General features: G+C 54.2%; 2 protein-coding genes across 3 annotated transcripts in view; one reads left to right on the top strand and one right to left on the bottom strand.

Annotated features, from left to right (window-relative positions):
• TTC23 (tetratricopeptide repeat domain 23) overlaps positions 1–3,149 on the top strand; it is a 51,736-nt gene extending 48,587 nt beyond the window's left edge. For both annotated transcript variants that reach the window (XM_012732656.1, XM_004693097.2), the window contains 2 exons: positions 1,638–1,720; positions 2,447–3,149. In XM_012732656.1, the coding sequence (XP_012588110.1) occupies positions 1,638–1,720; positions 2,447–2,561 (198 nt within the window). In that variant the 3' untranslated portion in view covers positions 2,562–3,149. The remainder of the gene's footprint in view (positions 1–1,637; positions 1,721–2,446) is intronic.
• Positions 3,150–5,134: 1,985 nt separating this feature from the next.
• Positions 5,135–24,501, bottom strand: SYNM (synemin, intermediate filament protein; the record flags this gene model as incomplete). The annotated part of the gene is made up of 5 exons (XM_012732666.1): positions 5,135–7,965; positions 8,710–11,129; positions 14,285–14,355; positions 19,961–20,085; positions 24,232–24,501. Coding segments are annotated over 5 exons (3,219 nt in total), but the record flags the coding sequence as incomplete, so codon positions are not given.
• Between the last annotated feature and the right edge of the window lie 2 nt (positions 24,502–24,503).

Consider the following 24,503-nt stretch of genomic DNA (forward strand, 5'->3'; position numbering starts at 1 on the left):
AGCCACCCTCCCCTGGGTAACAACTCCCCTAACTTGCTATCACTCCCATGTTTTATTACTTTACTATGGCTTTGTTTTACATATTCTGAATCTTCATCTAAATTATATACATATGTAATATGTATGTATATATATACACACGACTTATATAAACATATATCTCAAGTTTCTCTCCAGTTTGCTTTTTCTGTTCTTCTCTCAGTTGTGAAATTCATCTAAGCACACATCTGTTTGCACGACATCATGCATATGGTGTCATCCTAGGCCCCTCATAATTTACCTCCATTACTAACTGCTGCCAAGTTGTTCTAAAAAGTGGCTATGTCAACCTTAACACCACTATCAATATTTAAAAAAAATGGTCCTGCTGCTTCGTGTTTGACAAAGCTTGAGGTCATCATTAGCAGCGATTTTTGCAGTTGGTGAAAGAGCATGTGTGGCTGCCTGTTTTCGACTTCTTTGACTAAGCTGTCTCTACATTTGGATGGTTTTCTTCACTGGGAGGTTGTTTTGTTTTTCTCACTATCTTGTAAGAGTTCTTTATGTACTCTGAGTGCTGATCCTTCCTCTGTCTTGTACAAATGTTTTCCGTCTCTCTGGTTTGTCTTTGTACTTCACCTTCAGCACACAGTTGCTTTAAATTTAATGTGCTTAAATTTCATCAAATTTAAGTTTAATGTGCTTAAGTTTCATCAATCTTTTACGTTTGGTTTGTCTGGATCTTATCTAAGAACTCCTTCCCTACCTTGACATCATAAAAACATTGGCTATTATTTTCACCTAAAAGTTTTGAACTTGGCACTTATACATTGAGTTCTTTAACCTGGGGTTAAATCTTGTATTTGGTGTGGGACAGGGGTGCGTCTTCTTCCATTTGGAAAGCCAGTGGTTCCAGTGCCCCTTACTGACCAGGTCAGCTCCTCCTCTTGGTTACTTTATCTGTCACGGACTGGGCATTGCCACATCCCATTAGGCTGCTAATCCCTTCCTTGGATGAGAACATGCTGTCTTGATTCCTGTAGTTTTATAAAATATGTCTACCTTATTCTTCTTAAAATCATCTTGGCCATCTGCAGCACAGTTTTAATTTTCAGCCTTTCCTTGAGTTTGCGCTGACCCAGTATAAGCAGTCCAATAGCAAGACAATAAATCAAATAGCAGGAGGTGAAGCTGAATCTTTTAAATCCTAAAAAAACTCATCCTAAGAAATCTCTGTGTAGTAATGACATAGAACAGTGTTGTTTTCTATAGTGAAAGCCCATATAAGATAAAGTGTTTACAAAAATGCAAAAATGCAAAACTACCTTAAAGAAACGTGCCCGGGTTGTTAAAAGGGTCATTTAAAAATGGAAACTAGAGTTCATCCTCTGATGGGTACTGCTTTTATTTTTAAAAATGACTAATTTTTAAGCCTTTTGTTTTGCATCGAGATAGGCCCAGAAAGTTCTATAAAACAGCGCTAGAAGTGCACATTTGTCTCCTGGATACCTTGGAGCGCCCAAATTGACTGTCCCTGGGAGGACCCCAGCGTGCAGATTCCTCACTGCAGGGGTCTCTGACGTAGCCCTTCTCTGGTTCTTGCTCTTCCTGAGCTCAGTGACGTTTGTAACCCACATTTCCCACTTGGTGCTCTGCAGTGTCTTCAGATTCAAACCCTCCTCTACGGACCGCAGGACAAGAGGACGGTGGCCACCCAGCAGGCCGTGAACACGCTGTCCAAGTGAGTTGGGGAGGCTCTCCCTCCACCACTTCCCCGGATGTCTCACTCCTTGGCCATTCAGGCTCAGGGGGAGCTGAACTCTCCATGGAAAGTTTTATTAACTGACTTCCCTCAATGCATAAACTATGCAGGAACAATTCTTTGAAAATCCACTTGTAATTATCTTCCTTGCCTGAATATTAAGGAGAAATTAGCTCTTGAATGTCAGCAACCTGGGTTGGAATCAGTCTTCCCACGCACTGGTCCCTGCAGGCCCTCACTGTTGCAGAGACTTCCCTTTGCTCTTGGGGTGCCACGGCAGGAGGAGCCACAGGCCCTCTGACTTCTCCTTGAACTCAGACACTGAGCCGAGGCCGCCTGCTCATTCGGCCGCCTGCAGGTGGGCCGAATGCGTGTTCATGGAAACGCTGCAGACTTGGCCCAGGCCTTTCAGCACAGGGACTAAAAGCCAGCCAGGCTCCAGCCGACCTTTCTGCTGGTGTCTTGTTCCCTGAGGCAGCTAAGGGTGGATGTCTCAACTCTGGGAGAATGGTCCCAGGAGGGAGAAAGCAGGAGAGAACAACCTTGTGTTTTATGTTCGTTCACCACAATTCTCCTTTCATCTACGTTCCCTCCTGAGGCTCCTACGTGAAATGTCCTCAGCAGCTGCTAGGCTGGTCCACACCGGTGCGTGGGCCCGTGTGGGCCTGAGGGGCCCCTCCTCACCTGCCCTCTGCTTGTTTGCAGAGTCCCCGAAGTGGCCGTGAAGTTGAGGCAGACCCCGAAAGTCAAGCCAGCCTTCTGTGCCAGCGTGGCCCACCACACAGCGCTGGGGAAGGCCAGGCCCAGCGTGGCCGACTGAGGCCGGCCCCACAGCACACACTGGGAGCTGCCATCTAGGGAGCTGTGTCTACCGCTCTCCAGAGAGAAGGTGGCGGTGCCCCTGCCCAGTGCTGGCGACCTGCCCCACAACCCGCCCCCCCAGGCACACTGTGCCAGTGGATGCCTGCAGGGTGTTCTGGTGCTCTATAAAGCTCTTCCCTCTACCACCTGAGTGGTTCTTCTCACCAGCAGGCCGTTTACCCGCCAGCATTATTTGTCTTCCAACGCCCAAACGCCCCATGCAGGAAAGTAGACTCAGCGTCTGACTGTGTGGGCAGGCAGGCAGCCCTCCAAGGGCCTGTGCTCAGATTGGGAGCAATGCAGGTGCGGGGTAGGGAGCCCTTTGTTACAGAAAGGTAACAAAAGATTGAGAATAAAGTGCTAACAAAAGGAAATGCAGAAGTCCTGGGCTCAGTGTGTGTTTTGAAAACGAAGCGTGCCTCAGCCTCACGTCCTGGGAGCCTGGGGAGCCTTCTCTCCGCCCCGTGCCCAGGTGAGCCGCCACCACGCACCGGGCACTCGCCAAGAGCCTGGAGACACAATGAGACGCCCAGTCCTCCTCCCCGCCTCGCCCGCCCCACGCTCCTGCTCCCAGACTGCAGCGCCCAGTCCAGGCCCAGGTGTAAGTGGGCCTGATGCAGCCTGGAGGTCAGGGAGGCAGGTGTGAGGAGCCGAGTGGGGAGCAGAGGGGAGGCCGGAGGAGGCTTCGCCCCGCGAGGGACCCCGACTCCCGCTGCTGCTCCTGTGGCCGCCACTCTCGACCAAGGAACGTGCAGCCTCTCCAGCGCTGCGTTTTGAGCTGGCGCTGGCCCCAGGGTTCTGCGCGGGGCAAGTGGGGGTGGGAGTGGGGTGAGCACTCGTGTGACTGTGGTTCCAGAGGGAGTAAGCAAGCAGGAAGTTGTGAGCACCTTTGTCTGTGCTGTCAGCCATGAGATGGGGGGGAGGCGCGGGGGGCTCCCTCTCTCCTCCCTCTCAGCTGCACACTGGCCCCGGAGCTGGCACGGGCAGCTCCTTCCCCGCCCAGCCTGGCAGGACCCACACCACTCTGGCTTCATTCATGCAAATGGCCACCCTAAAAGGGGCAAATAAACCATCACAATGGGAGGAGAGCCGGTCCCTTGTCCTCCAAGTGTGACAGCTGCCCGCACAGACCACCCCCCACCCCAGCCTGTGGGGTGAAAGCCATGTGCAGAGGCTGCCACTTCCGCACATGGACGATGGGACCACACTGGAGTCGGCCAAGGATGAAGGTGTGTACCCCTCATGACTTCCGTGGAAGCCCCAGGCCCCAGGGTGAGTCCCCGGAGGTGGGGCCAAGGAGGCGATTAGGCCCCGGGGCGGAGCCCCGTGCCCAATGGGAGCCGTGCCCTTGTTAGAAGAGACAGAAGAGCACCTTTCCACCGCGGGAGGACGCAGCAGGTGGCAGCCCCTCTGCACGTGGGGAGAAGGGCGCTCACCGGGCGCCACCGGACAGCACCTTCATCTTGGACCTTCGCCTCCAGAACTGTGACAAGCCAGGGCCCCCTGTTCAACCCCAGTCAGCAGTTTTCCACCATAGCAACATGAGAGCCCAAGCCAGATATGGGGAGGAAAAAGTGTTTTCTGACCTGTGACGACATCCTTTCTTCGTCTGGATTTCTTGGAGGGTATTAGTTAGGAAGCACAGAAGCACTTTAAAAGATTTGGTCCCTACCCTGGGAGAGAATCACTTTAGCATGTTCCACCAATGTCTCCCACCTGATGCGGGTGTTGACCGCGACCTGAGAGAAGGCTCGAACCTTGGGTGCGTGTGTGTCTGTGTGTGTGTGTGTGTGTGAGAAAGGTTACACACCAGTTAGAGATCTAGCCCCTCCTTTATCCCAAACCACATTTACAAGCTCTTAAGAAATGGCCATTGAAATAACCTTCCTGGGCCCTCCCTGGAGGTGCAACAGGCTAAAGCACAGCACTGTGAAGCCAGCTGCAGTCACGGGAGTTCTATCCCTGACTAGGAAGCTGACCCACAGCAGAACCCTCCTGTCTCGCCCATTGCTCCCCACAGCAACATATTTTAGTCAATCCTCCCATTCCCCTCTGTCTCTGGTGAATCCTCTCATCCCCCCAAAGAACTCTGGCCTGTACCCTAGATCATACCCCCAGTTCTATATACATCAATCCTAAAATATATATATATATATCCTTCCAATCTGCACACAAGTGACCCACCATCCTGGGGCGGCCAGGCCTCTGTCCTGGCCCTGAATGCCCTCAGTCCCAGGCGAGATGGGACAACAGGATGGCGGCGCCCGCCCTCCCAGGGCACCAACCTCTCAGGCCGGGAGACAGCGCTTCCTTCACTAGCTGCCCGGTCTGGATGTGAACACGTGTGCCAGCTTAGCTGCTGTGCGTTGGGCTTCCCAGTTTTGGGCTAACGCTGTCAAGGTCTGACTCAGGTGAGGGATTAAGAACTGGAACTTCACATCTGTGCCTCCATAAAAAGCACACATTTAAACACAGATGTGCTTTCACAATTTAAACAGAAACGGGGAAAAAAAAAAACCTGGCAGACGCTTCTTCTCTTAGAAACAAGCAATTTCTTTGTCTTGTGTTTTTATTTTTCCTCACTCTTGTGGCATTTCTCTTTGTGGGGGGAACAGCAGGTTTTCAGATCTGCTTTTTCAGACACTCTCAATCTAAATACACATTTTAAACAAACAATATCAAAACCGCCAGTGGAGGGTGAAAAACATTCCATTTCCACTGTATTGTCTGAACAATAAACAGGAAAAGACCGGTGTTCCTTAGCCTGTCCGGTGCTAGTTGATTTCTGTCGTCTCACCAGTGACTAGTTTTAGGGGACATGAAGGTGTGGGTGACCTGTCAGAGCATCCAGGGCACGCAGTAACCAACCAGAGTCTTTGATTCCATGATGTAAATACTCAGGACACTTCTTGAACAGGTGATGTATGTTCCAATGCAGAGATTATTCAGATCAAGGTACTTACTACCAAAATAGAAGTGGGTGTCCAGGATTTAACCTGCTTATGCAGACACTCATTGACAAGGTCACAAGCAAGGGCAGTGACATCAAACTAAGCTCACATAGTGACATCACATAAGCCCACTTAGGCTCACAGAACACTCGGGCCTCCCCACCCCCATCATCAGTCTGTCTCGCCATCCACACCGTGGGCTGTCATCTCGCCACATCCTCACCAGTGCATCCCTTACACAAATTCCATCACCAACAATACATCGTCAGTTCATCCTTGGCCATATTGGAAACAAGTCTTTGTTTGCCAGGCCGCCACCTCCCTGCCAGTTTGTGATAATCACTTGTTCATCTGGTAGATAACAAAGGTTTAAACTTGCAATTCAAATCAACGCTTACATCCTGGTTCACAGTGTTTTTCAAGCAGATCATCCTGAAAGCTGTGCTGAGTCTTCTCCGCCCGGCACAGGGAATGTGCTCTCCCTGAAGTTCTGCGGCAGCCGCTTCTGGAAGCCGCCAAGACGTGTGCTTCTTGGGGGCCAGAGGGCCACCGTGTGGAACCCAGGGGGACGACCCTCCCCTGCCACATTCGCCCTCATCACCATCACCTGCCCCAGGATGACCTCGCCCTGGGCCATCCCATCCCCCTCAGTGAACTAAGGCAGTTCTGTGAGTTTCAGAAGTGATCTAGACACCATTATGTGAGACAGTAATTTGGCTTAAAATAATACTGAGCTACAAGCCACTACTTTTATGTGACTCTATACCTTTAAAGACAGACGCGTGGAAAACAAAGCCCTGGGGTAAAATAAAATGCACCTAGCAGAGCTCACTCATTGTGCTGACTTAAAGTCGGGGTGTACAATACAGACCTCCCCCCCCACCCCAGTGTCCCGCAGGAGACCCTGGACCCCTCTCAGCAGGACAGGGCCCTAGTTCCTACTCAGGTAGCTTATTCTGTGTAACATGTCCCGTGTGCCTCTGAACCAAACATGGTGATTTCCGTTGAAAGTGCAAAAACTTCCTCGAGGTTGGTTGACGCTCTTCCTCTCCCTGGAGGTCAGAAAAAGCCCACTCGCTGGGCTGGCGCTGGGTGAAGAAGGGTGTCCGGGGAGGCACAGCCCCATTCTGCCCAATGAGGAGAATGAGCTGCAGCACTCCTCTGCTGTCTTGGGGCCCCCCTCAGAGAAGTTAAACATCCGGTGCTAGGGCGGAGGTGCAGAAAAGTCACCGTGTTCTCCGACAGGAGCTGGCTACTCTGGAACCGGGTTGTAACCAGAGAGCATTTACCTGTGTGCTACCGAGTGACCTAGTGCCCCAAAAAGGGTCCTTAAGCGACTCTCAGTCGTGTGCCCTGTAACACGTTCAGGCCGAGTTCTGAGGACGTGTGCACACGGGCAGGTGCGCTGAGCTGAGCTGTCGCTAACGGGACCTTCCTCTCCATTAGCAACGCTGCATTTAAAAAGCCCTGTGCGCAGAAAGCAATTCATTCAAGTTTTAAAATGAATTTAACTCTATGACCAGTGAGTTCTTCCTAAATATGAACTCAGCAGATTTCTTTTACACATAAGCAGTCTGCTTATTCCCTACAACTTCTTTTCAAAAAGACTGGAGAGAGGAAAACGTGTCCATTTTCCCCTTAAAATAATTAGCTGACTATTTCTGTTAGTCCATGCAGTAAAATTTCTGTTAAATATACTAGTTTAACCTGGTTACCTTTAAGGCCTCTTACCTATGGGTTGTTAACTAGAATCTCAAACGGATGGCAGGGATTCCTGTAACAGGTGTAGCAAGTCACCTCTCGAAGTGGAGAGAAAACGCCAGGAAAAAAAGGAACTTTTAAAATTAAAGAGATAAAAAGCATTTCTGTAAAAGTCCTAACTCATAAAAATAAAATCCCAACACTACTTCAGGTATGAATTAACCTGAAAACGCCACAGACTATGAAGTAAATTGACACTCCTGGACCACTCTTTGAGAAAATAAAAGAGCCAGCGCCCCACCCCCAACCCCCTTTAAAATAAGGCCTCTGTGTATGGGCTTGTCACCACAGAAGATGCCATTTAAAGCAAAATATCTCTCAGAACCAGTGTCCCTCGTTCTCATTCTCCTCCTCCTGACTGTCCAGATAGAGGAGTGCCACTTTCTTTTCATCCGAGATCACCGACCTTGTATCTACCATTCTCTGCAGCTGAACCGTCTTACTAAACTCCTTGCCTTCTTCCCGGGGGACCTGGTGTCTGTCCCCGGCGGTGGCCTGAGAGCCCCCGCTGGCGGCCCAGTCCCCACTGTCAGTGTCTCTCCAGGCACCGGGGTCAGACCCAGTACGAGCTTGTGCACCCGCCCCTGCGGAGAAGAGGCCTGTGGTCTCTCGTGTCCAGCGGGAGGACGATGCTACGTTACTCACGTCCATCTGAAAGGTAAACGAAGTTTCTTTGGGCCCCAGAGCAACAGGCTTTAGGGTTCCGCTGCTGTCCCCTGACTCTCCTCCCCCAGGGGAGCCCACACTTGCCTCAGAAATGGGGCCGTGGGAGATGACATACTCAGAGGTTTGGGTCTCCACAGGACCTAGGCGAATGTGCCTGAAGGACCTGCCCGAGCCCTGAGTCACCTCTGGCCCTGACTCACCGCCCACACCAGCCTGCTGGTCCAGTGAGGTGTCCGTCTGCCAGATGGCGTGATGCGTCTGAGGCCTCAGGGCCGTGCCCTGCCCTGCCCACCCTTCTGTGGATTCAGAATCTCCTGTGACGCCCAGTTTCACTGAGTCTGAAAGGGGGACTATGAACTGGATCTGCTCCGCCCTAGGGCCTAACTGAAGGTGCTTTACAGAAGTCTGGGTTCCCACCAACTCTTCTCTTTGGAAAAAATCTCCAGCCTCCCCTGCACTGGAAACAGAGCCCTGAAAAAGCACGTCCCTCTTGACGTGGAACTGTTTGGCGTCAAGTGCATGGTATCCCCCCAGTCCAGCACTATCTGCGGAAAGCTTGGCGGGACCGGACTCCTGTGTGGCCCCCGCCAGCTCACGGGCAGGGACAGGCCCTCGGAAGATGACTTCTTTGGCTACTTGACTCTGCTGGGGGCCCACAGTGAAGTGCCCCACAGACCAGCTGGCGCCCGCCGAGCTTGCTGCCCGACCTAGGCTGCCCTCCCCACTTACCTGCACCCTCTCTGCTCTGGGTCCTTCCAGTGAGACTTGCTCAGTCCTCCAAGTTCCAGTGGGATCTACTTTAATGCGCCTGACAGCCTGGCTCACGTCCTCTAGCACGTGTGACCGGACAGAGCCCCGGGGGCCGGTGACCTCCGCCGTGGCCAACACGGGGCCCTGAGAAGTGACTCGCTCTGAGCTGTGCAAGGCCCAGCCGGCCTCCCTCTCCTCGTGGGTGGGGGTGTACAGTTCCTGGGTGGCCCAGCGCTTGAAGAGAATGCCGGCGGCTGGGGCCTCTTCCTCAGTGTTCCCCTCGGGGCTCCCCGGCGCCGTGCTGTGCCGCTTGGCCAAGCTGCCTCGAACCACTGACTCTACCGCCTTCTCAATCTCCCCAGCTTCGTCTTTGCTCAGATCCTCCAGGTCTAGCTGATCGGCATCCACCGTCTTGGAGAGGTTGACTTCAGCCACCAAGGTCAGGGACCCACCGCCGGGGGGCTGGACTTTCTTTACATCCACAGAAACGCTTCCTGGCCCCCCGGGCCGCTCTCCAGTGAGGGCAGACAGCTCTGTCTTCACGCGCTCCGGAAGGCTTTCTTCCAGCTGCCCGAGGATCTCCACCACCTGGGGTCCGGGCTCCACACGGCCTTCCTTCCTGGACGCCGGGAACCCATGCGCTATTTTGATTTCCTTCTCGATGACGATGGGCTCTGCACGAAAAGCACCACTTCTAGCTTGTTCCTTCCAGTGTGTGGACCCCACGCCCACCGCTAGAGGAGGTTCTCCGACGTCCAGTGGCTTCACGACCGTCTCTCCCCATGCTTCACCCCTCTGCATCCTCCTACGAGTGCCCGGCATGATTTCATCTTGCCAAGAGTACCGGATGGTGGACTCTTCCTCCACGTGGACCTGCCCGTACACTGGGCTCTCGTCCTGGTCCTGCCCCCCGGCATACTCGTCCGGAGTTGAGACGAAATAACTCTGCTCTCCCTCCAAGCCACCTGCTTCTGTCACTTCCTCCACGTGAGCGACATTCTCTTGGGGCCGCCCGGTCTTCTGATGTTGACTGCCTGAGAAGGCGACGTATGTTTTCCCGCGACCTTCCTCCTCTTCGACCAGCCGTCGAGAGCCTGGAGATGTGTCCTCCGCCTCCTCCACTTTAAACGGGACGGAAACCTCCGGCGCTTTCTCACCACCGCCGTAGCTCACCGGCTCCTCGATGATCTCTACGTTGACCACCTTGGCGCGCCCCTCTCGCCCTTTCAGGCCGAGGTTGATGATGTCTCCTATCACCCGCTCGGCTGACTTCCCCTTCAGCTCCACCTCCTTAACCTCCTTGCTTAAAAGGTTGTCCAGGCCGGCTTCGTCAGAAGCATCGACCTCTTCGATCAGTTTCGACTCCACCACTATCTCAGTCCGTGTCTTCCCGTCACCAGGAATCTCCTTCCTGTCCACGTAGGTGACTTTTGTGTCCGGGAAAGCATCAGCCGCGGCTTCTGTGCCCGGAGACTGGGTGAAGTGCTTCAGGACGCTGGACACGATGTTTTCTGCTATGGTTTCCTTCCCAGGGTCACCCGTCAGCGAGCCAGTGGTGTCGCCAGGGTGTGGCCTGAACCCGGTCTCCCTCATGCCCCCCACTCCACTCGGCCCCAGGCCAGCAGCCATCCGCGGGGACGTCGGGGAGGCTTTCGGGGGTGCCCCTGGCGTGCTATCCTGGACAACTTCTACACTGATCGGTATCTCTCTTTCTCTCACACTTTTCTCCCTCAAAAGAGCCTTCTCTTTCTCCCGCTCCTTCATCTGCCGGCTCTCTCTCTCTCTGGCCTCTTTGTCAAGCTTCGTCAGTTCTTCCCACCGTAAGTTCCTCTCCTCTGACGCCTTCTCTTTAGAATCAAACATTTTCTCCCGCTTGGGCTGGACAGAGCCTGCTCTGCTGCTCTCGTTCCCCCTCGTGGTTTTAACTTCTGTTTTCTTCTCCAAAATGAGGGTGGTCTCATTCGACCTGCTGCTGTCAGAAGCACCTGCGGCCACACTGTCCCAGCGTGCTCGGCGTGACTCTGGGGAGACAGTGGACTCCGGGGCTGACCTCGTGGGGGCATCCTTCGTGCCGTTAGCTTTTGGTGGACCAGGGAATGTTTTCGCTTGCGCTTCCGTGTGTCTCACATGACTGGAGTCTGCAGGGAAAGTCCGGAGGCTGGTCTCATACCCGTTCTCCCACCTGGTATTAGCAAAAGAAGAATAGTGGGAGCGCAGGAGGCCTCCCCTGGCAGGGCCCCCAACAGCAGTGCGCGGCCAGGCATGGGGAGACGGCCCGGGGCGCAGGGCCAGGCCGTGACCAGAGCCCCACGAAGGGGCTTTCTGCTTCAGAAGCAGATTTCTTTCATTCTCCCGCTGTAACGCCGAGGTGGTGTAGCGGTAGGACGTGTCTCTGAAATCTGAAGAAACCAAAGAAACAGTTCATCAAACTGATAGTCATCGTCACCTCCTCAAAGCCTCTCCATTGGGTCAGATCTCATCATGACAAATGCAATCAGACACCACTTACTGCACACAAGGCTTTTCCCTAACCTGGGAGTGTCGTTCTGTTTTTGTTTTTGTTTTTTTGAGGCAGGGTTAGTTTTAAAAATCCTGTAACAATAAAACATGAGTACTATAGGGCCCTCCCTGGTGGCGCAGCGGGTTAAAGCACAGCACCGAGAAGCTAAAGCCGCTTCCGCATGAGTTCAACCCCCACCTGCCCCGGAGGTGACCACATGGCGCGGGCAGACCTCTCCTGACCCGCCCGCTGCTCCCCTCAGCAGTGTACTTCGTCAGCCAGCCTGTTCTGCTCCCTGCTCTGTCTCTGGTGAATCCTCTCAGCACCCCTGCACCTCTGGCCTGTACCCCAGTTCTGTATGCACAAATAAATAAATCTTTAAAAAACCCCAAAACATCAGCACTATAAATGCTTCTGTGCAACACTTTCCTCCAGTTACTGGTCTTAAAATATTCATCCTTCCTAACAAAAATGCAAAATGTGTGATTGTAAAGCACCGCGTGTGTGCCAGGGAGGTTAGGGGTGCTAGTTTTTAAGGCTGAAGTTTCACAATATTATGATATTTTGGAATTGTTCATTGCTACTTTGTTGTGAGATAAGTTTATTTTACTTATTTCAGCAGAGGAGAGCTTCATAATTACAAAATATATAATTAGTAAACACCAAATGCTATTACCCCCTCTACCAATTAATGTGTTTATTTTCACTGATCTCCACATTGGACCACGTTTTGAAGAATCAATTTGTTTTTGTAAGCTCCCTGGCTTCTTTATTTTTGTGCTTCAAACCTTCTCATTTGAAAAGGCGCCAGCGCAGGAAGCCAACCAGTCACCGCCACTATGATCAGCTCTGATGCCATGATTGTGGTCGTGGGCTCCCTGCTTCGCGCCAGAGCAGCTGCAGAGAGCTGCCCCTGGGCACCTGAACCTCCCTTAGGAACAGCAGGGGTTGGGGGTTCCGGGAGCCCCACTCCCTGCTCTCCAGCTGACCTAGACGAGGCAGAGCCTTCTCTCCTGGAAGAAGCCAGGCCAGGGCATTTTCCACAAATCCTCCCCTCTTCAGGTCCACATATTGGCACTAAACTGAGAGTCCCAGAAGGGGACCCCAGGAAACAGTACAGGGACCACTGTTTTTGTTTTTTGTTTGTTTGTTTGTTTGTTTTTAAAGATTTATTTATTTGTGCATACAGAACTGGGGTACAGGCCAGAGGCTCAGGGGCTGGCGAGAGGCTTCGCCAGAGACAGAGTGGGGAGCAGAACAGGCAGATCGACAAAGTACACTGCTAAGGGGAGCAGCGGGCGGGTCAGGAGAGGTCTGCCGCGCCATGTGGTCACCTCCGGGGCAGGCAGGAATCGAACTCATGCGGAAGTGGCTTTAGCTTCTCAGTGCTGTGCTTTAACCCGCTGCGCCACCAGGGAGGGCCCAGGGACCACTGTTTTTAAGGAAGCTCAAGGATCATTACGGAAGCTCATAGACAGGCACGAGGCCTATCTCTGAGGTCAAGCGGCTGATGCTGTCTTATGCAAATCCCAAAGCAATAGTTATGATGAGCACTACAAATCCCCACCAGGAAGACAAAGCACTTTTACTCAATGGCCAGCTAATGGGCACCTATATTGTACAGACACAGAAATATCTGGAAGCACAATGTCTAGGAAGACAGTCACAACCAGCACACACTGTCTTTTAGCACAATAGGTTATTACTAAAATAAATTTAGTCCACAAATAGGTCTCTATACCCTTTAATATGCTTGAAAAGTCAATGAGTGAAAGCAGCAGCCTCTTCCTCAGCCCTCCTCCGCTCCCTAGTTGAAATGAGTAAGGACTAGCCTGTGAGCCTGGACTCAAGTCTCTTGCCCTCGCAGACGGGCCTTTTCTTGCCTGTCTCCTTCTGTCTGTTATACAGTAGATGTCCAGACTTAGAGACCCACGTGCTTAAAATTCTGTGACTAAATAAACCCTGAAATGTAGTAAATGAATAATGCTTCCTTTATCAATGTCTCCTGCTAACTGGTATCACGCAGACCGGCTCACGGTCATTTCCATGGTCATCTTTGCCTTTTCCAGTCTGACTGAGATCAAATCCCTTCCTGTCACAAAATTTGAACCAAAAATCACTGCTCTGAGCCCAGTGACCTGGCAAGTCTGTGAAGTGTCTAGTCAGAAGAACACTGATTTTGAAAAATATAGATGGAAAATATTTTTTTAAACCTACGTTCAGTCCAAATTGGCTGCTCATCACATATGCTCCCGATACAGGTACTGAGTCCCTTACTCCCAACTTGCCATGACTGAAGCCAGGCCGAGTCGGGCGACACAGAGCACACTGGTGACATGGAGCACATGGACATAATTCACGCTGCCCTTGTTCAGTCAGAAAGCTCTGTAAGGCTCTAAAGGATTTGAAAGTTTTTTAAGTCACCGCACAAGTTCTCAGGCCTTTCCTAATGGACATCAACTCATATCAGCTCACAGTTACAGGAAGAGTGGGCTTTTCTTGCAACCTTTGGCTTTCTGGCCAAGCCAGACCCAGGGCACCTCACACACACACACCTGAGCTGTCATGGCAACCTTGGGCAGCAGAAAGGGTATGATGGCTCCTGCCTTTGCCCAGGGGAGCGGGGAGGCAGCAAGTTCTGGGGGGCCGGTTTGCGTACAAACTCCCTCCCAATGCTTGACAAGGCCCCTAGTCTTTGGTCTGTGAGGGGGTTTCCCACCAGAGGGTCTGACAGAAGTGCATGGCCGCCTTCTTCTCACACTTCCAGGCTCAGCCCCTCCCCCTCACACTTCGCTAGGAAGTGCCCCCAAATGACAGCTAGAAGAACACACAAGTCTTCAAGGCATCTATTCCATGTCACCTACATTAATATTGAACCACGCGCCATGAGATCAAATCTAGTTGATGTTTACTAGAGGGGGAGAGAGTTCTCTGAAACATGCTAACGAGCCGCTCTTCTTCTAGGTAAACGACATTTTATCGTTTTTCCATATGGTGAGCTCATTCAGATAGACAACATCTTGATGTCAAATAATTCACTTTTATTATATTTACCTTGTGGTATCTTTTCAAGGTGCTCAGACAAGATCAATATCTCTGGGTTACTTTCACCTTCCAGTAAGGCTCTGTAAAAACCATTTAAAAAAGAAAACTCATTAGGAAACAGAGTGCGAGGAGCCTCTACAAGACTCAGAGACTAGTATGTGGTCAACAACCTCCCTGGCGTGCTGCCATGTTTAGGACGCATACCTGAAGAGGCAAGCCCACCTGGGCAGACCTGGCTGGAGAGAGACCTCGGTGAGGAGGGTAATTGTTCCGGGACCTCTCAATCGGCTCCGTCCATGACACGGCCTGCAAGACCACGGACCACCCTCCTGGGCCCACGTCTCTGTCCCTTTCTGTTCCTTGCTCAGAGTTTGGAAGAACTTTCTGGAAGAGGCCTCATTTCATCCAGAGATGCTTCCTGCTAATGCTTTAGTAGAATGATGGAAAACCTTCAACGAGGTTGCTTTGTTGGCCACATCCAGCTCCCAAGCCTAAACTGGAGAGTCTTCATCAAGTTGTTAGTCACTGTCCTACAACCCGGACCCTCGGCCGAGGGAGCGAGCAGATGGGCCAGCTACGGGGCTCAGAGACCCCCACCCCCACCTCCCCCCGGGTGCCCGCTCTGTGGACACAACAGTTGTATGGTTGCTAGGTAGCATGTGAAATCACTAACTCCGGATCCAAGAAATACACTGTGTGTGGCAAAGGGCAACCAGAAGCAGAGCCCACTTGGGAGTGCTGAGGTCACCACGGGAGCTGGGCACCGACGCCGGGCACCCAACCCGAGGAGGGACGCCAGACCCAGCAGGGACGCCACGGCTCAGCACACCGGCACCGTGTCCTATTTCCACTGACGCAGGGCGGTGGTTCCCACAAACGGGAGGACACCGGCACAGCAGAAAGCATGCAAAAGAGGCCTCTTCTGAGGAGCAAAGCAAAGGCGGTGGTGAGAGGGTCTGCGGGAGCTGCATGGGCGTCGGCCCGGAAGACTGGCCGGCGCGCTCCTCTGGACGTGCAGGAAGACAAGGTCAGTGTCGGCCCAGCACTTCCCCACGGGGCGAGAGCCAGGAAACTGGACACTACTCCTTAATCACACACCCTCATGACCAAGCACTTTAGGCTCCAGAAACACAAATAGCTTCCAGCGCTGAGAAAAGTCCAAGGCCTGCATTTAGAAAGGGGAACGCTCAGCATAAAACAGGGCTTGCACCCCAGGATTGTGGCAGCAGAACGGGAGCATCCCTCAGCGTTGTGGGTCAGCACGGGGCCTGGTGAGAGCATCCAGTTCAGGTTCAGATCCACGCTCAGACCTGAGTCCCACCAGCCTTCTCCTGGAGTGCCCAGTCCTCTGCTGAGGACTCTGAGAGAAACCAGAAGCAGGAGGCGGGCTCAGGACAGAGGAGTCCCGTGGGACAAGGCAGGCGTGTTCCCTCATGCCTCAAAGGAGATGGTGTAGGCCACCTCTCTAAGGAAATTCAAATCATTACCAAATCTCCTGTGTCCAGGAGCCTGAGCATGGGCAGCTATCCCCGGGGCCTTGTGGTGGGTGCGGGGACCTCACTGGCTCTGGCTGCAGTGCAGTCCCGCTCCTGAGCCCGCCTGCATGTCACCACATGAAGCCTCCCAGCGACCCCTGTACTGGGCCCGTGATGGCACTCCAGTTCCCCAGGGAGCAGACGGAGCAAAGGCCGAGTGGACCAGCCTAAGGTGCCCAGTTCACCTGCACAGGGGGTGTGTGGGACCAGCTCAGGGTGTGAGGGGAACCAGCCCAGAGCCTGTCCAGGAGCCTGCTGCCTGGGCGCTGACCTGCCCGTCGGCCTCCAGACTCCCCGAAAAGCCAGAGACGGCATCTCTTGCAGATTGTGGCCATCCAAACCCAGCAGACAGGTCCTCCAACCGCACTAAAGAGGGAAGCATAGCATCTTTGGGTGACTTCATCTGAGGTCCCGACAGGCCTCTCCCATAGAAAACAAGCCCCTACTGGGAAAGGACTCAGCCCCCATCCTCGTCCCTCCTTGGTGCCCAGCTCCTAGAGGCTGCGTCCCCTTGTCCACGTGGGTGCCCGGGGAACCCCTAACCCAGCATTCACACGGCCCCCATGACACACCACTTCCTCCCCCACCGGACCGTTCACGAGACGGGCAGCAGAGGCTTAAGCCCAGCCCCGTCGAAGGGCCCGAGAGAGACAGGGCTTCTGACACAGGTACCAAGTACACGCCATGCCCCTGAATCATCGTCAAGAAAACTCTTTTTCAAGGAACTGACTCGTATAACTTTAAGAAATGGGTCAAGTGCTGTCTGGTTATTTTGAGAGGGGTGAAGGAAACCAGCTCCCAGCCTGGTGACTGGGAAATGCCAGCTCCCTGAATCACAGGCTATTAGTGATGGTCTCTTACAGCACCACAGGCCGGCAGCCTTATAAGCAGGAAAAGAAGCAAATGTGTGCAGCAGGGTCGGTCCCTGGCCTCATTAAGGAGTCGAGACAATCCATAGGCAGACGCCAGCTGTAATGTGGCCTCTGGCCACAGTCCAGGCCAAACAGACCACGTCTACGTCTACATCAACCACGCCGCAGGGCTCTCTGCCGGGAGTGGTTCTCCTCAGGGAACTTCAGGGCAGAGCTGCTGCTTCCAGGGCCAGTTGCTGTGCTCTGCACCCATGTCCACGCACACATGGAGGGAGGAAGACGTGGGGAAAGCCCAGATAGTGAGGCAGAACTGTGCACCCCCAGAGAGGGTGAGGGGACAGCCTGGCCCCCCCAGACTCAGGCCAGGGGCAGGGGTGCAGAGCTACAACGGGAGAGAATTCCACTCTGAGGCCAAGGAGCATCGAAGCCCTGGGGGCTATTTCCGGCCTTTCCCTCTGTCCTCAGAATTAAAATCACATCCCCAAAGCCGTGTCTGTTTATAAAGATCAAAGGGGACTGGAGAAAGAGATTAAGGGTCAGGGGACAAGACACCAACCCAAACAGGACCCTGCACTCCCGTCTAGAACACAGCAACAGCACAGAAGAGGGACAGAGTCACACACGGGGTGTCAGGGGCTTATCTTCAGGACACTGACAGACAGAACACGTGGCTTCTGCCTCAAAGAAATGGGTCACACTCGACCACTCTGACACGCTCAACCGCTACGCCTAAGCCCTGAGCCCAGGAGGCAGGGAGGCCCGCAGTGGCTGTAACCCCAAGGCTGGTCTCTGTAGCTGGCCACGGCAGGCCAGCACGCACCTGGTTCCAGGCCCAGGGGATGCAGAGCTGGCTCCCGGCTCGGCTCCTCATGCCCCTCCACGCACACTTGGACTTCAGGAAGAGGCACAGTCAAATCGATCACTCTCATCCCGGAAAGGCCTGATGACTGCAGCACTAGCAGATGGCCAATTCAGCCCTAACTGGGTTAGGGAAAGGCCAGCAGCAGACAGGGGAAGGGGACTCTGTCCCCACCACACTCCGGCAGCTGCCATGGAAAAGAGCTGGAGGCAGTGAACGTCTCCCCAAAGGGCTGGCTCTGGCGTCTGGAAAGGCGCCTGCCTGTGCCTCTCTTTATGTGACAGAAGAGGGGACAGGGAAGGCAAGGGACCCCAGAAACAGGGTACAAAAGTCAGTGTCTCCTAATTCCAAACCAGAGGATGATTCCAGAAAGGAAACTGGAAGAGCCAACTGCCTCCCTGAGAAAAGACTCACCTGCACTCACCAATTGGCACAAAGGTGGGTTTCTGGGCCGGCCCAGTATCTGCTCTGGAACATTGCCTGATTTGGGCCACCAGACACCCCCGTCTCAGTTCATGAGACTCACAGGAAGCCGACCCCACCGGAGCCCCAGAGTGAGTCCCCCCAGCCCAGCGACGGGCACCAGACCCAGAAAGAGGCGGCAGGAGCTCGCGGGCAGGTGGGGGAGGGGCCTGTGTTCCAGCAGGGTCATCCCACCCGAGAGCCGGCAACCTTGTCGGGGCTTTTCCAGTTATCTGAGCACGAGGTTCCCATTTGACTTGAGTCCGTATGAGGAGGGTTTCTGTCACCTCTGGTGGAAAACAGCCAGCCTGATGTGCCGTCCCCAAATACGGGGTGCACCGGGGTGGGGCTGGGGGTTGCCACAGACAAAGCTCAGTTCTGCAGTGATCCTTACCGCCAAAGCCTCCGCCATTTTGCTCAGCATGTAGCTGGAACACCTGACTGACTTAGCTTTGGGGTGATTCACCCCACTGTTCTCCAAGGAGAACACAGGAGATGGGCCTTGGAAGGGGGGCCACCGGCACCTCCCGCCTCTGCACCCTGCCCACTGCAGCTTTCAGAAGGGCACCCAGCAGGGTGGCCACTGGTTTGGCCTCAGGACCAGCCTCTGTGTGGCTGGAGGCTCCACCCAACCTGTGCCACAGCTGCCGTGGCCCTGGGGGCCTCACTCCTCTGCGGCTGCCTGGGGCCAGGCCGGGGACCGGCTCCCTCTTCACTGATGGTTCACCCTGGTGAGGGCCTGGCCGAGCAAGTCCAGCAGAAGGCAAAGACAGCGAGGCTGCTCCGAGGCCGCACTCCGGACCCCCAGCTGCCAGGCCCTCGGACTGTCTCAGCAGAAACCGTGATCAGGAGACAGCACAGACGTCCTCCCAGAAGTGCCCAGCTCAGCTGTCCGGCCCCTGCTCTGCCCCTAACAGTGCAGCAGGCCTTGCTCCCTCTTGCCCAGAGGGTTAGACTCCTGCCACCCACGCCGATGTGTCAGAGGCAGGCGCTGACGGTGCTCTCAGCTGCCAGGGCGGCCTCTCCAAGGCCTATTTCCACCTGGGTGGCTCTGGGCTCACACAGCCTGGGAATGAAGGGGGCCTTGTGCCCACTGCCGCTGGCTGGGGGGAAGGCACAGGCCAGAACAGGCTGGGTCAGCCCCTCAGCAGCCTGGACCCCCCCACCTCCGGCCCCCTCTCCCTCACCTGTAACAGGGGTGAGAGGCACCCCCCAGGGAGAGGGTGAGCTCCTTGTCTGGCAGGTGCGATACTGGCCAGTTACCTTATGGGCTGGGGGAGGCTCAGGCTCTCTAAAGTCCTTCCATTGTGAGGGCCTGAGAGCTGAGGAGACCCACACTTCTGCTAAAGACCACTTACCACCCAGGGGCAGAAAGGGACCTGAGCAGAAGCTGCTCCGAGGGCCCCAGCTCCCTGGGGGGACAGTGGATGACAGCCTCTGGCCTGCCGGCACCAGCCCTTTCGGGCTTGGCGACTTTTCCCTCTGGGTTAGTCATCCTGAGTCCAAGACCACATCTCGATAAACAAAGCCTGTTGTCGGTGCCTCGCTAAGCTGCTGGCAGAGATGTAGTTCTTCAGGCCACGCCCACAGGAGTGGGGTCAGGGGCTGGAAGCAACGTGCAATAGGTAGACACACTTGGCCTTGGGGCTGGAGTCCTGGCCCCCTGCTCTTGCCCTCTAACTTCTCTGAGCCAAGCCTGCTCATCTGTAAACACAGTACCTGATTCCTAGGACCCAGTGACCTTCCAGGGTGCCCAAGACTGGCAAACCCTTGGCAAGGGGGCTCCCTCAGCTTCTCCCATCACCAGGGATGCCAGCTGGGTCAGCTTGGTGAGGCGCTGTCCATCCTCTGCCCTCTGGCCCCAGACTCCTTGTCTGCAGTGCCAGGCAGGGGTGCTCTTGTCACGGGGACTCCCCAGAGGCCCCGGCCACTCACACTGCCCACTCGGCATCCTCACCGGTACGTGGCCACCTCCAGGCTGAGGCCAGTCTTCACCTGCACCAGCTCCTGATAGTCCCGTAGCCGGTCAGCCATGGCCAAGGTGAGGGCCGCCTTCTCATCCTCCAGGCAGGCGATCACTCCCTAAAGAGAACAGAGAGCTCTTAGATCAGATGCCCGGAGGCTTGCTGGGTCGCACTTCGAGAACCGACAGTTCAGGTCACGGAAAGACATGAAAGAGCTTCAGGCTTTGTAAAGACGTGGTCATGGCAAGGGTGAACTAAATACTTTGAGGAAGACCTCATTGCACGTGGGAGATTCTAAGAGGACATGCTCTTCTCCCTGTCCACACTCACTAGAGTAACACCCGTGCCTCTGCACAGACGTCAGGTTGCTCAGGAAAGAAATCAAGCCTGTCAACTAAGGCTGACGGAAATATGGTGAGAACAGACAGCAGGGGTTTACAAAAGTCACCCAATTTTGAGGCCGAACTTACCCCACATTCATGGTTTCCAAAATAGCTCTCTAGCTAAGGTAGTATCAGTTGTTAACTTCTCTGTGTAGGTAGTGGGCTAACAGCACAATCTCTTAGCTGGTAAAACAAGGGAGTACACTGAGAGGTTCCCTGGATGGATGGATGATAGCCCCCCAAAGCCTCGCCTCAGGAGGAGAAAAAGAGCTTCACCAGAGCAGACCACCCCCAGTGTGGACCCTGGAGGTGACAGTTACTAGCTGCAATGCTGTTCCCACCCAGTGACTCTCTGTTAAATCCTATGTTCCCCATTGAGCAAGAGTGTAAGTTCCAATACATGGTCACAGTACCATGTAAATGTATTTTACACATAAATATTAACATAAATATACTGCTCTGTCTACACAGGAAATTTAACCTGAAGAGTAGAGCTGGACACCGTGTAGTGATTTATTCTCTACAGAGCTCAGCTATTCTAAGTTGCTTAGGAAAAAAATCCACAGATGTACTCAACTCTCCAACCACAACGCTAAGCTCTCCCAGCCATGAAAAGTCTCTCTTCTGTGCCCTGAACGGCACAGTCCATCCTGAGGAGGAGAATCAGGATATTTCCACCCACATGGCCAGGGGGTCAGGGTCAGTTCTTCCTCAACTGGCAAAGCGAATGAGCAGACTTCCGGGAGCAGGGGGCAGAGACCTCTCGGCTCCCCAGAGTCCCCAGAGACTGTAGCGGATCCTGCAGGTACACGGAGCTGGACTTGGGCTGTCCTTCACCAGAAGTTTCCAAACCCTGGGCCAGGCCAGAGGGATTACAGCGGGAGACCCCAGCAGGCTAATTCTAACCTGGAGGAAGCTCGTTCACCCGTGGCTTAAAAGCTAGAGAGAGAGGTCACCTTTTTAGTTGCTATTTAGAGCGCCTTTGGGCAGCTCTGATGATGAAAGGTGGGGCTGTACCAGGGAAAGCCACTGCCAGTATCTGAAGAATCCACGTTCTCTTAACCCAACGGGAGCCACTCGGGCCAAGCGAGTCACCCAGTAACACCAAGAGCTCGTAAATGTCCCGGCTACTGGGGACCTTGAATGTTAGAGCTGAGACATGTAGCTGAGCTCATTACTTAATGATATTAAGCTTTAATAAGTAAAAAACTAAATAGTAAAAATGAATAGAAGCATTTAGAAGCATTACTGAATAATAAGCATTCACAGGAAGCTATTTACAGCTCTAGCCCAGACAGCCCCCAGCCCAGACTCCTAATACCAGCTGGGTGCCCAAGAGCATCTCCAGCTGAACTCTGAGCTATGCCAAAGCCACCCCCAACCCTGTCCCCTGCAAAGAGCGCTCCCAGCCACTCAGGCCACAGGCCTGGAGCTAGTCAGTGGATCTCTCCTCCCCCCACATACAAGCCACCCACATACCCCTGGCTTCAGCTTCAGCGTGCACCCCCCTCCCCCCCCTCAGCTCTCTGGACTGCCCAGCCCAAGTCTCCATCACCTCCTGCCTTCACCTTTGCAGGAGTCTCCTGAGGCCTCTCTGCACCTCACACTGGTTTGATCAACTGTAAAATGGGTTAATGGTGGTAGCACCCCATGAGATCATTGTGAGGACAGAGTCAATACGTGTGGGCAGTTTGGGGACATGGGGTGCCTGGCACACCAGGAGCTGAACAGCAACAAAACACACGGCAGGAAGTGGGTATCTCGGTGCCTCTGGGCAAGGTCTGTCCAGAGACCAAGGTCTGCTTCTATGAACGATGAACATATCAGCAGCTTAGGGTGGGCCTGGCCATACTTACTCCTAAAAAAATTTCTAGCATTCTCACACACATTTTTTTTTTTAATACAAGTGCCTAGTATCGAATCTTTTGGAATACAATTGGAATGTGGTTGCTTTAAGCTAACTGGGGCAGGTTCGGGAAATGATTCAGTACCATGAAACCACCACAAATTAAAACTGAAACTAGCCTGAGCCCTTACTGACGACGCAGCTATGTTCACTTTTAGGGGAGATGCTAAGTCCAACAAGACAGGGCAGCCCTGGGCAGGAAGCTGAGAGTGAGGTCCTAGACCCTGGTCAGGTGTGACCCCCTGGTCAGGGGGGGGCAGAGGGAGCGGCTTCTGTCAGAGGGCTGGATAGGATGCCAACTGTACACCTCCAGGCACCACTGCTCCCCTGGAGGAAAAGCTCTACCTTGCATCTCTGCGGGTCCAGGTAGGATTGCTGTGGGATGTGGGGGAGGGTTCTGCGGCCAGAAGAAAACATGGAAACCAGAGCTTCAAGGTCCATGAGGAGTCAGGCAGCATGAGTGCAAGTGAACGCTGAGAGTTCAGCGCACACAAGGCCCCCCCGACAGGGGCTCGCCACAAGGGGATTCCGTGGGCACTAAGCTCAGCAGGCACCCCACTCAGGGGTCAAAAGCTCGGTGAAATCCTACATGAGCACCCATTTTAACTCTCACGCAGCAGCGGGACTAACGCCCAGGGGTGCCAGGCCCAGTGCTGGGAAGGGAAGCAGTCAGCCGAGGGGAGAGTTTGGGAAATCAGCACTGCAGCCAGTCCCTGTCCTGGCTCCACCTGCAACACCCAGGAGAACGCTTTCCAAACCTATAGGGGAAGGCCAGACAACCACGGGCCCCAGTAAGCTCCAAACAGCTCAGCACTGCCCGCTCTGTACAATTCCCCATCTAGACACCAGCTCTCTGCCTCTGAAACCGCAGCGCTGGGGACCTGCGAGCTCGGAAGACCTTCACTGATCACCTGGGAACACGGGAGTCCTCCGTGCCACTGTGCTCTTTTGATTTTTTGTTTTGTTTGTTTGTTTTAATGCAGCAGACTCCCCATCACAAATCTCTAACCTCCAGCTACAAATGGTTCTCTCAGAATATTTCTGAGGTTATTAGAAAATTATAAATACTTCGGGGAGGTTATTATAACTGCCGTCCTGAGAACCATGGGCAGTGTGATTTGGGATGGCTCCAATTCTGGTGGATTCTGGGCAGGATCAGGAGCGGCACTGAGGCTGGGCTGGGTGTGCAGAGAATAAATCAGCAGTGGTGCCACTCTGAGGCTCTGAACTCTGCTCCCCTCAGAGAGTAACTGTTTCTGTGCCTCCGCACTTGTCATAACCCTGCCACGGGGCCCCTTTCACAGCTCCACTACCCAGAGACCTGGGGTCCATCTCTACTGAGAGAACTTAGCCACGAAGCCCTTTTCTGCACCAAAGTTGCTGTCCCTCCCAAGAACAAACAAGGCAGCGGGGAAGTCATTCTGGGAAGACAAAAACTGCTTCTGGGAACCACCTTAAAGTTTTCCCCGGGGAGCCTCCTGTACACAAGGGTTATTATTTTGAACAGCGCCAGGTAAGGACTTGGCATTGCCCAGAAACCCCCTAAGAAGGAATAAGCTGGTTAGTTTTGGAAGTCAGGGTCTTTCTCGTGGACTTTTCTACGATCTATTGTAGGTCGATGGGGCAAAGGAACTAAGGAACCGAGGGTCATTTGTCAGGATGCGGCAAGAGACGCTCAGGTTTAAAGAATGGGCAAGCGAATGGCCTGGGCCATCCACCTGGCCCATTGGGTCGCTGGACCCATATACCGCTCCACTTCCAGGCCTGGCGAGAGGCCAGACCCTGCAGCCCAGCGGCAAGTAGGTGGTTCCCAATGCGTTTGGTCCTGGAAGCATTCAGGCCGGCCCCACCCGTCGGTGCAGCACGCTGTGGGTGAAGGCGCAGCGGGTGGTGAGAGCCCGGGCGTGCCCACCCCTCCGATGCACCGGGCGCCCGGGCTGGCCGTGGGCACCGTCCCCCGAGCACGAGCACGGACCTGCCGCTCCTCAGCCTGCAGGTCGTAGGCCTTGCGCATCCGCTGCAGCTCGTCCTCCAGCAGCGCGCGCAGCTGTTCCAGCTCCTGCGCTTCGCGCCGCAGAGCCTCGGCCTCCTGCGCGCACAGCCTCATCTCCTCCTCCGCCTCGCGCCGGCTCTCTTGGCCGCGCCGCAGCGACTCCTCCAGCTCGCGCACCTCGTCCTCGTACATCTGCACGGCGTCCCGCCGCGACTCGGCGACCAGCAGCGCCAGGCTGTCGCGCACCTCCCGCA

The sequence above is a fragment of the Condylura cristata genome, unplaced genomic scaffold (assembly GCF_000260355.1).
Source record: "Condylura cristata isolate star-nosed mole 26May11 unplaced genomic scaffold, ConCri1.0 scaffold00035, whole genome shotgun sequence".
Taxonomy (NCBI): Eukaryota; Metazoa; Chordata; class Mammalia; order Eulipotyphla; family Talpidae; genus Condylura; species Condylura cristata.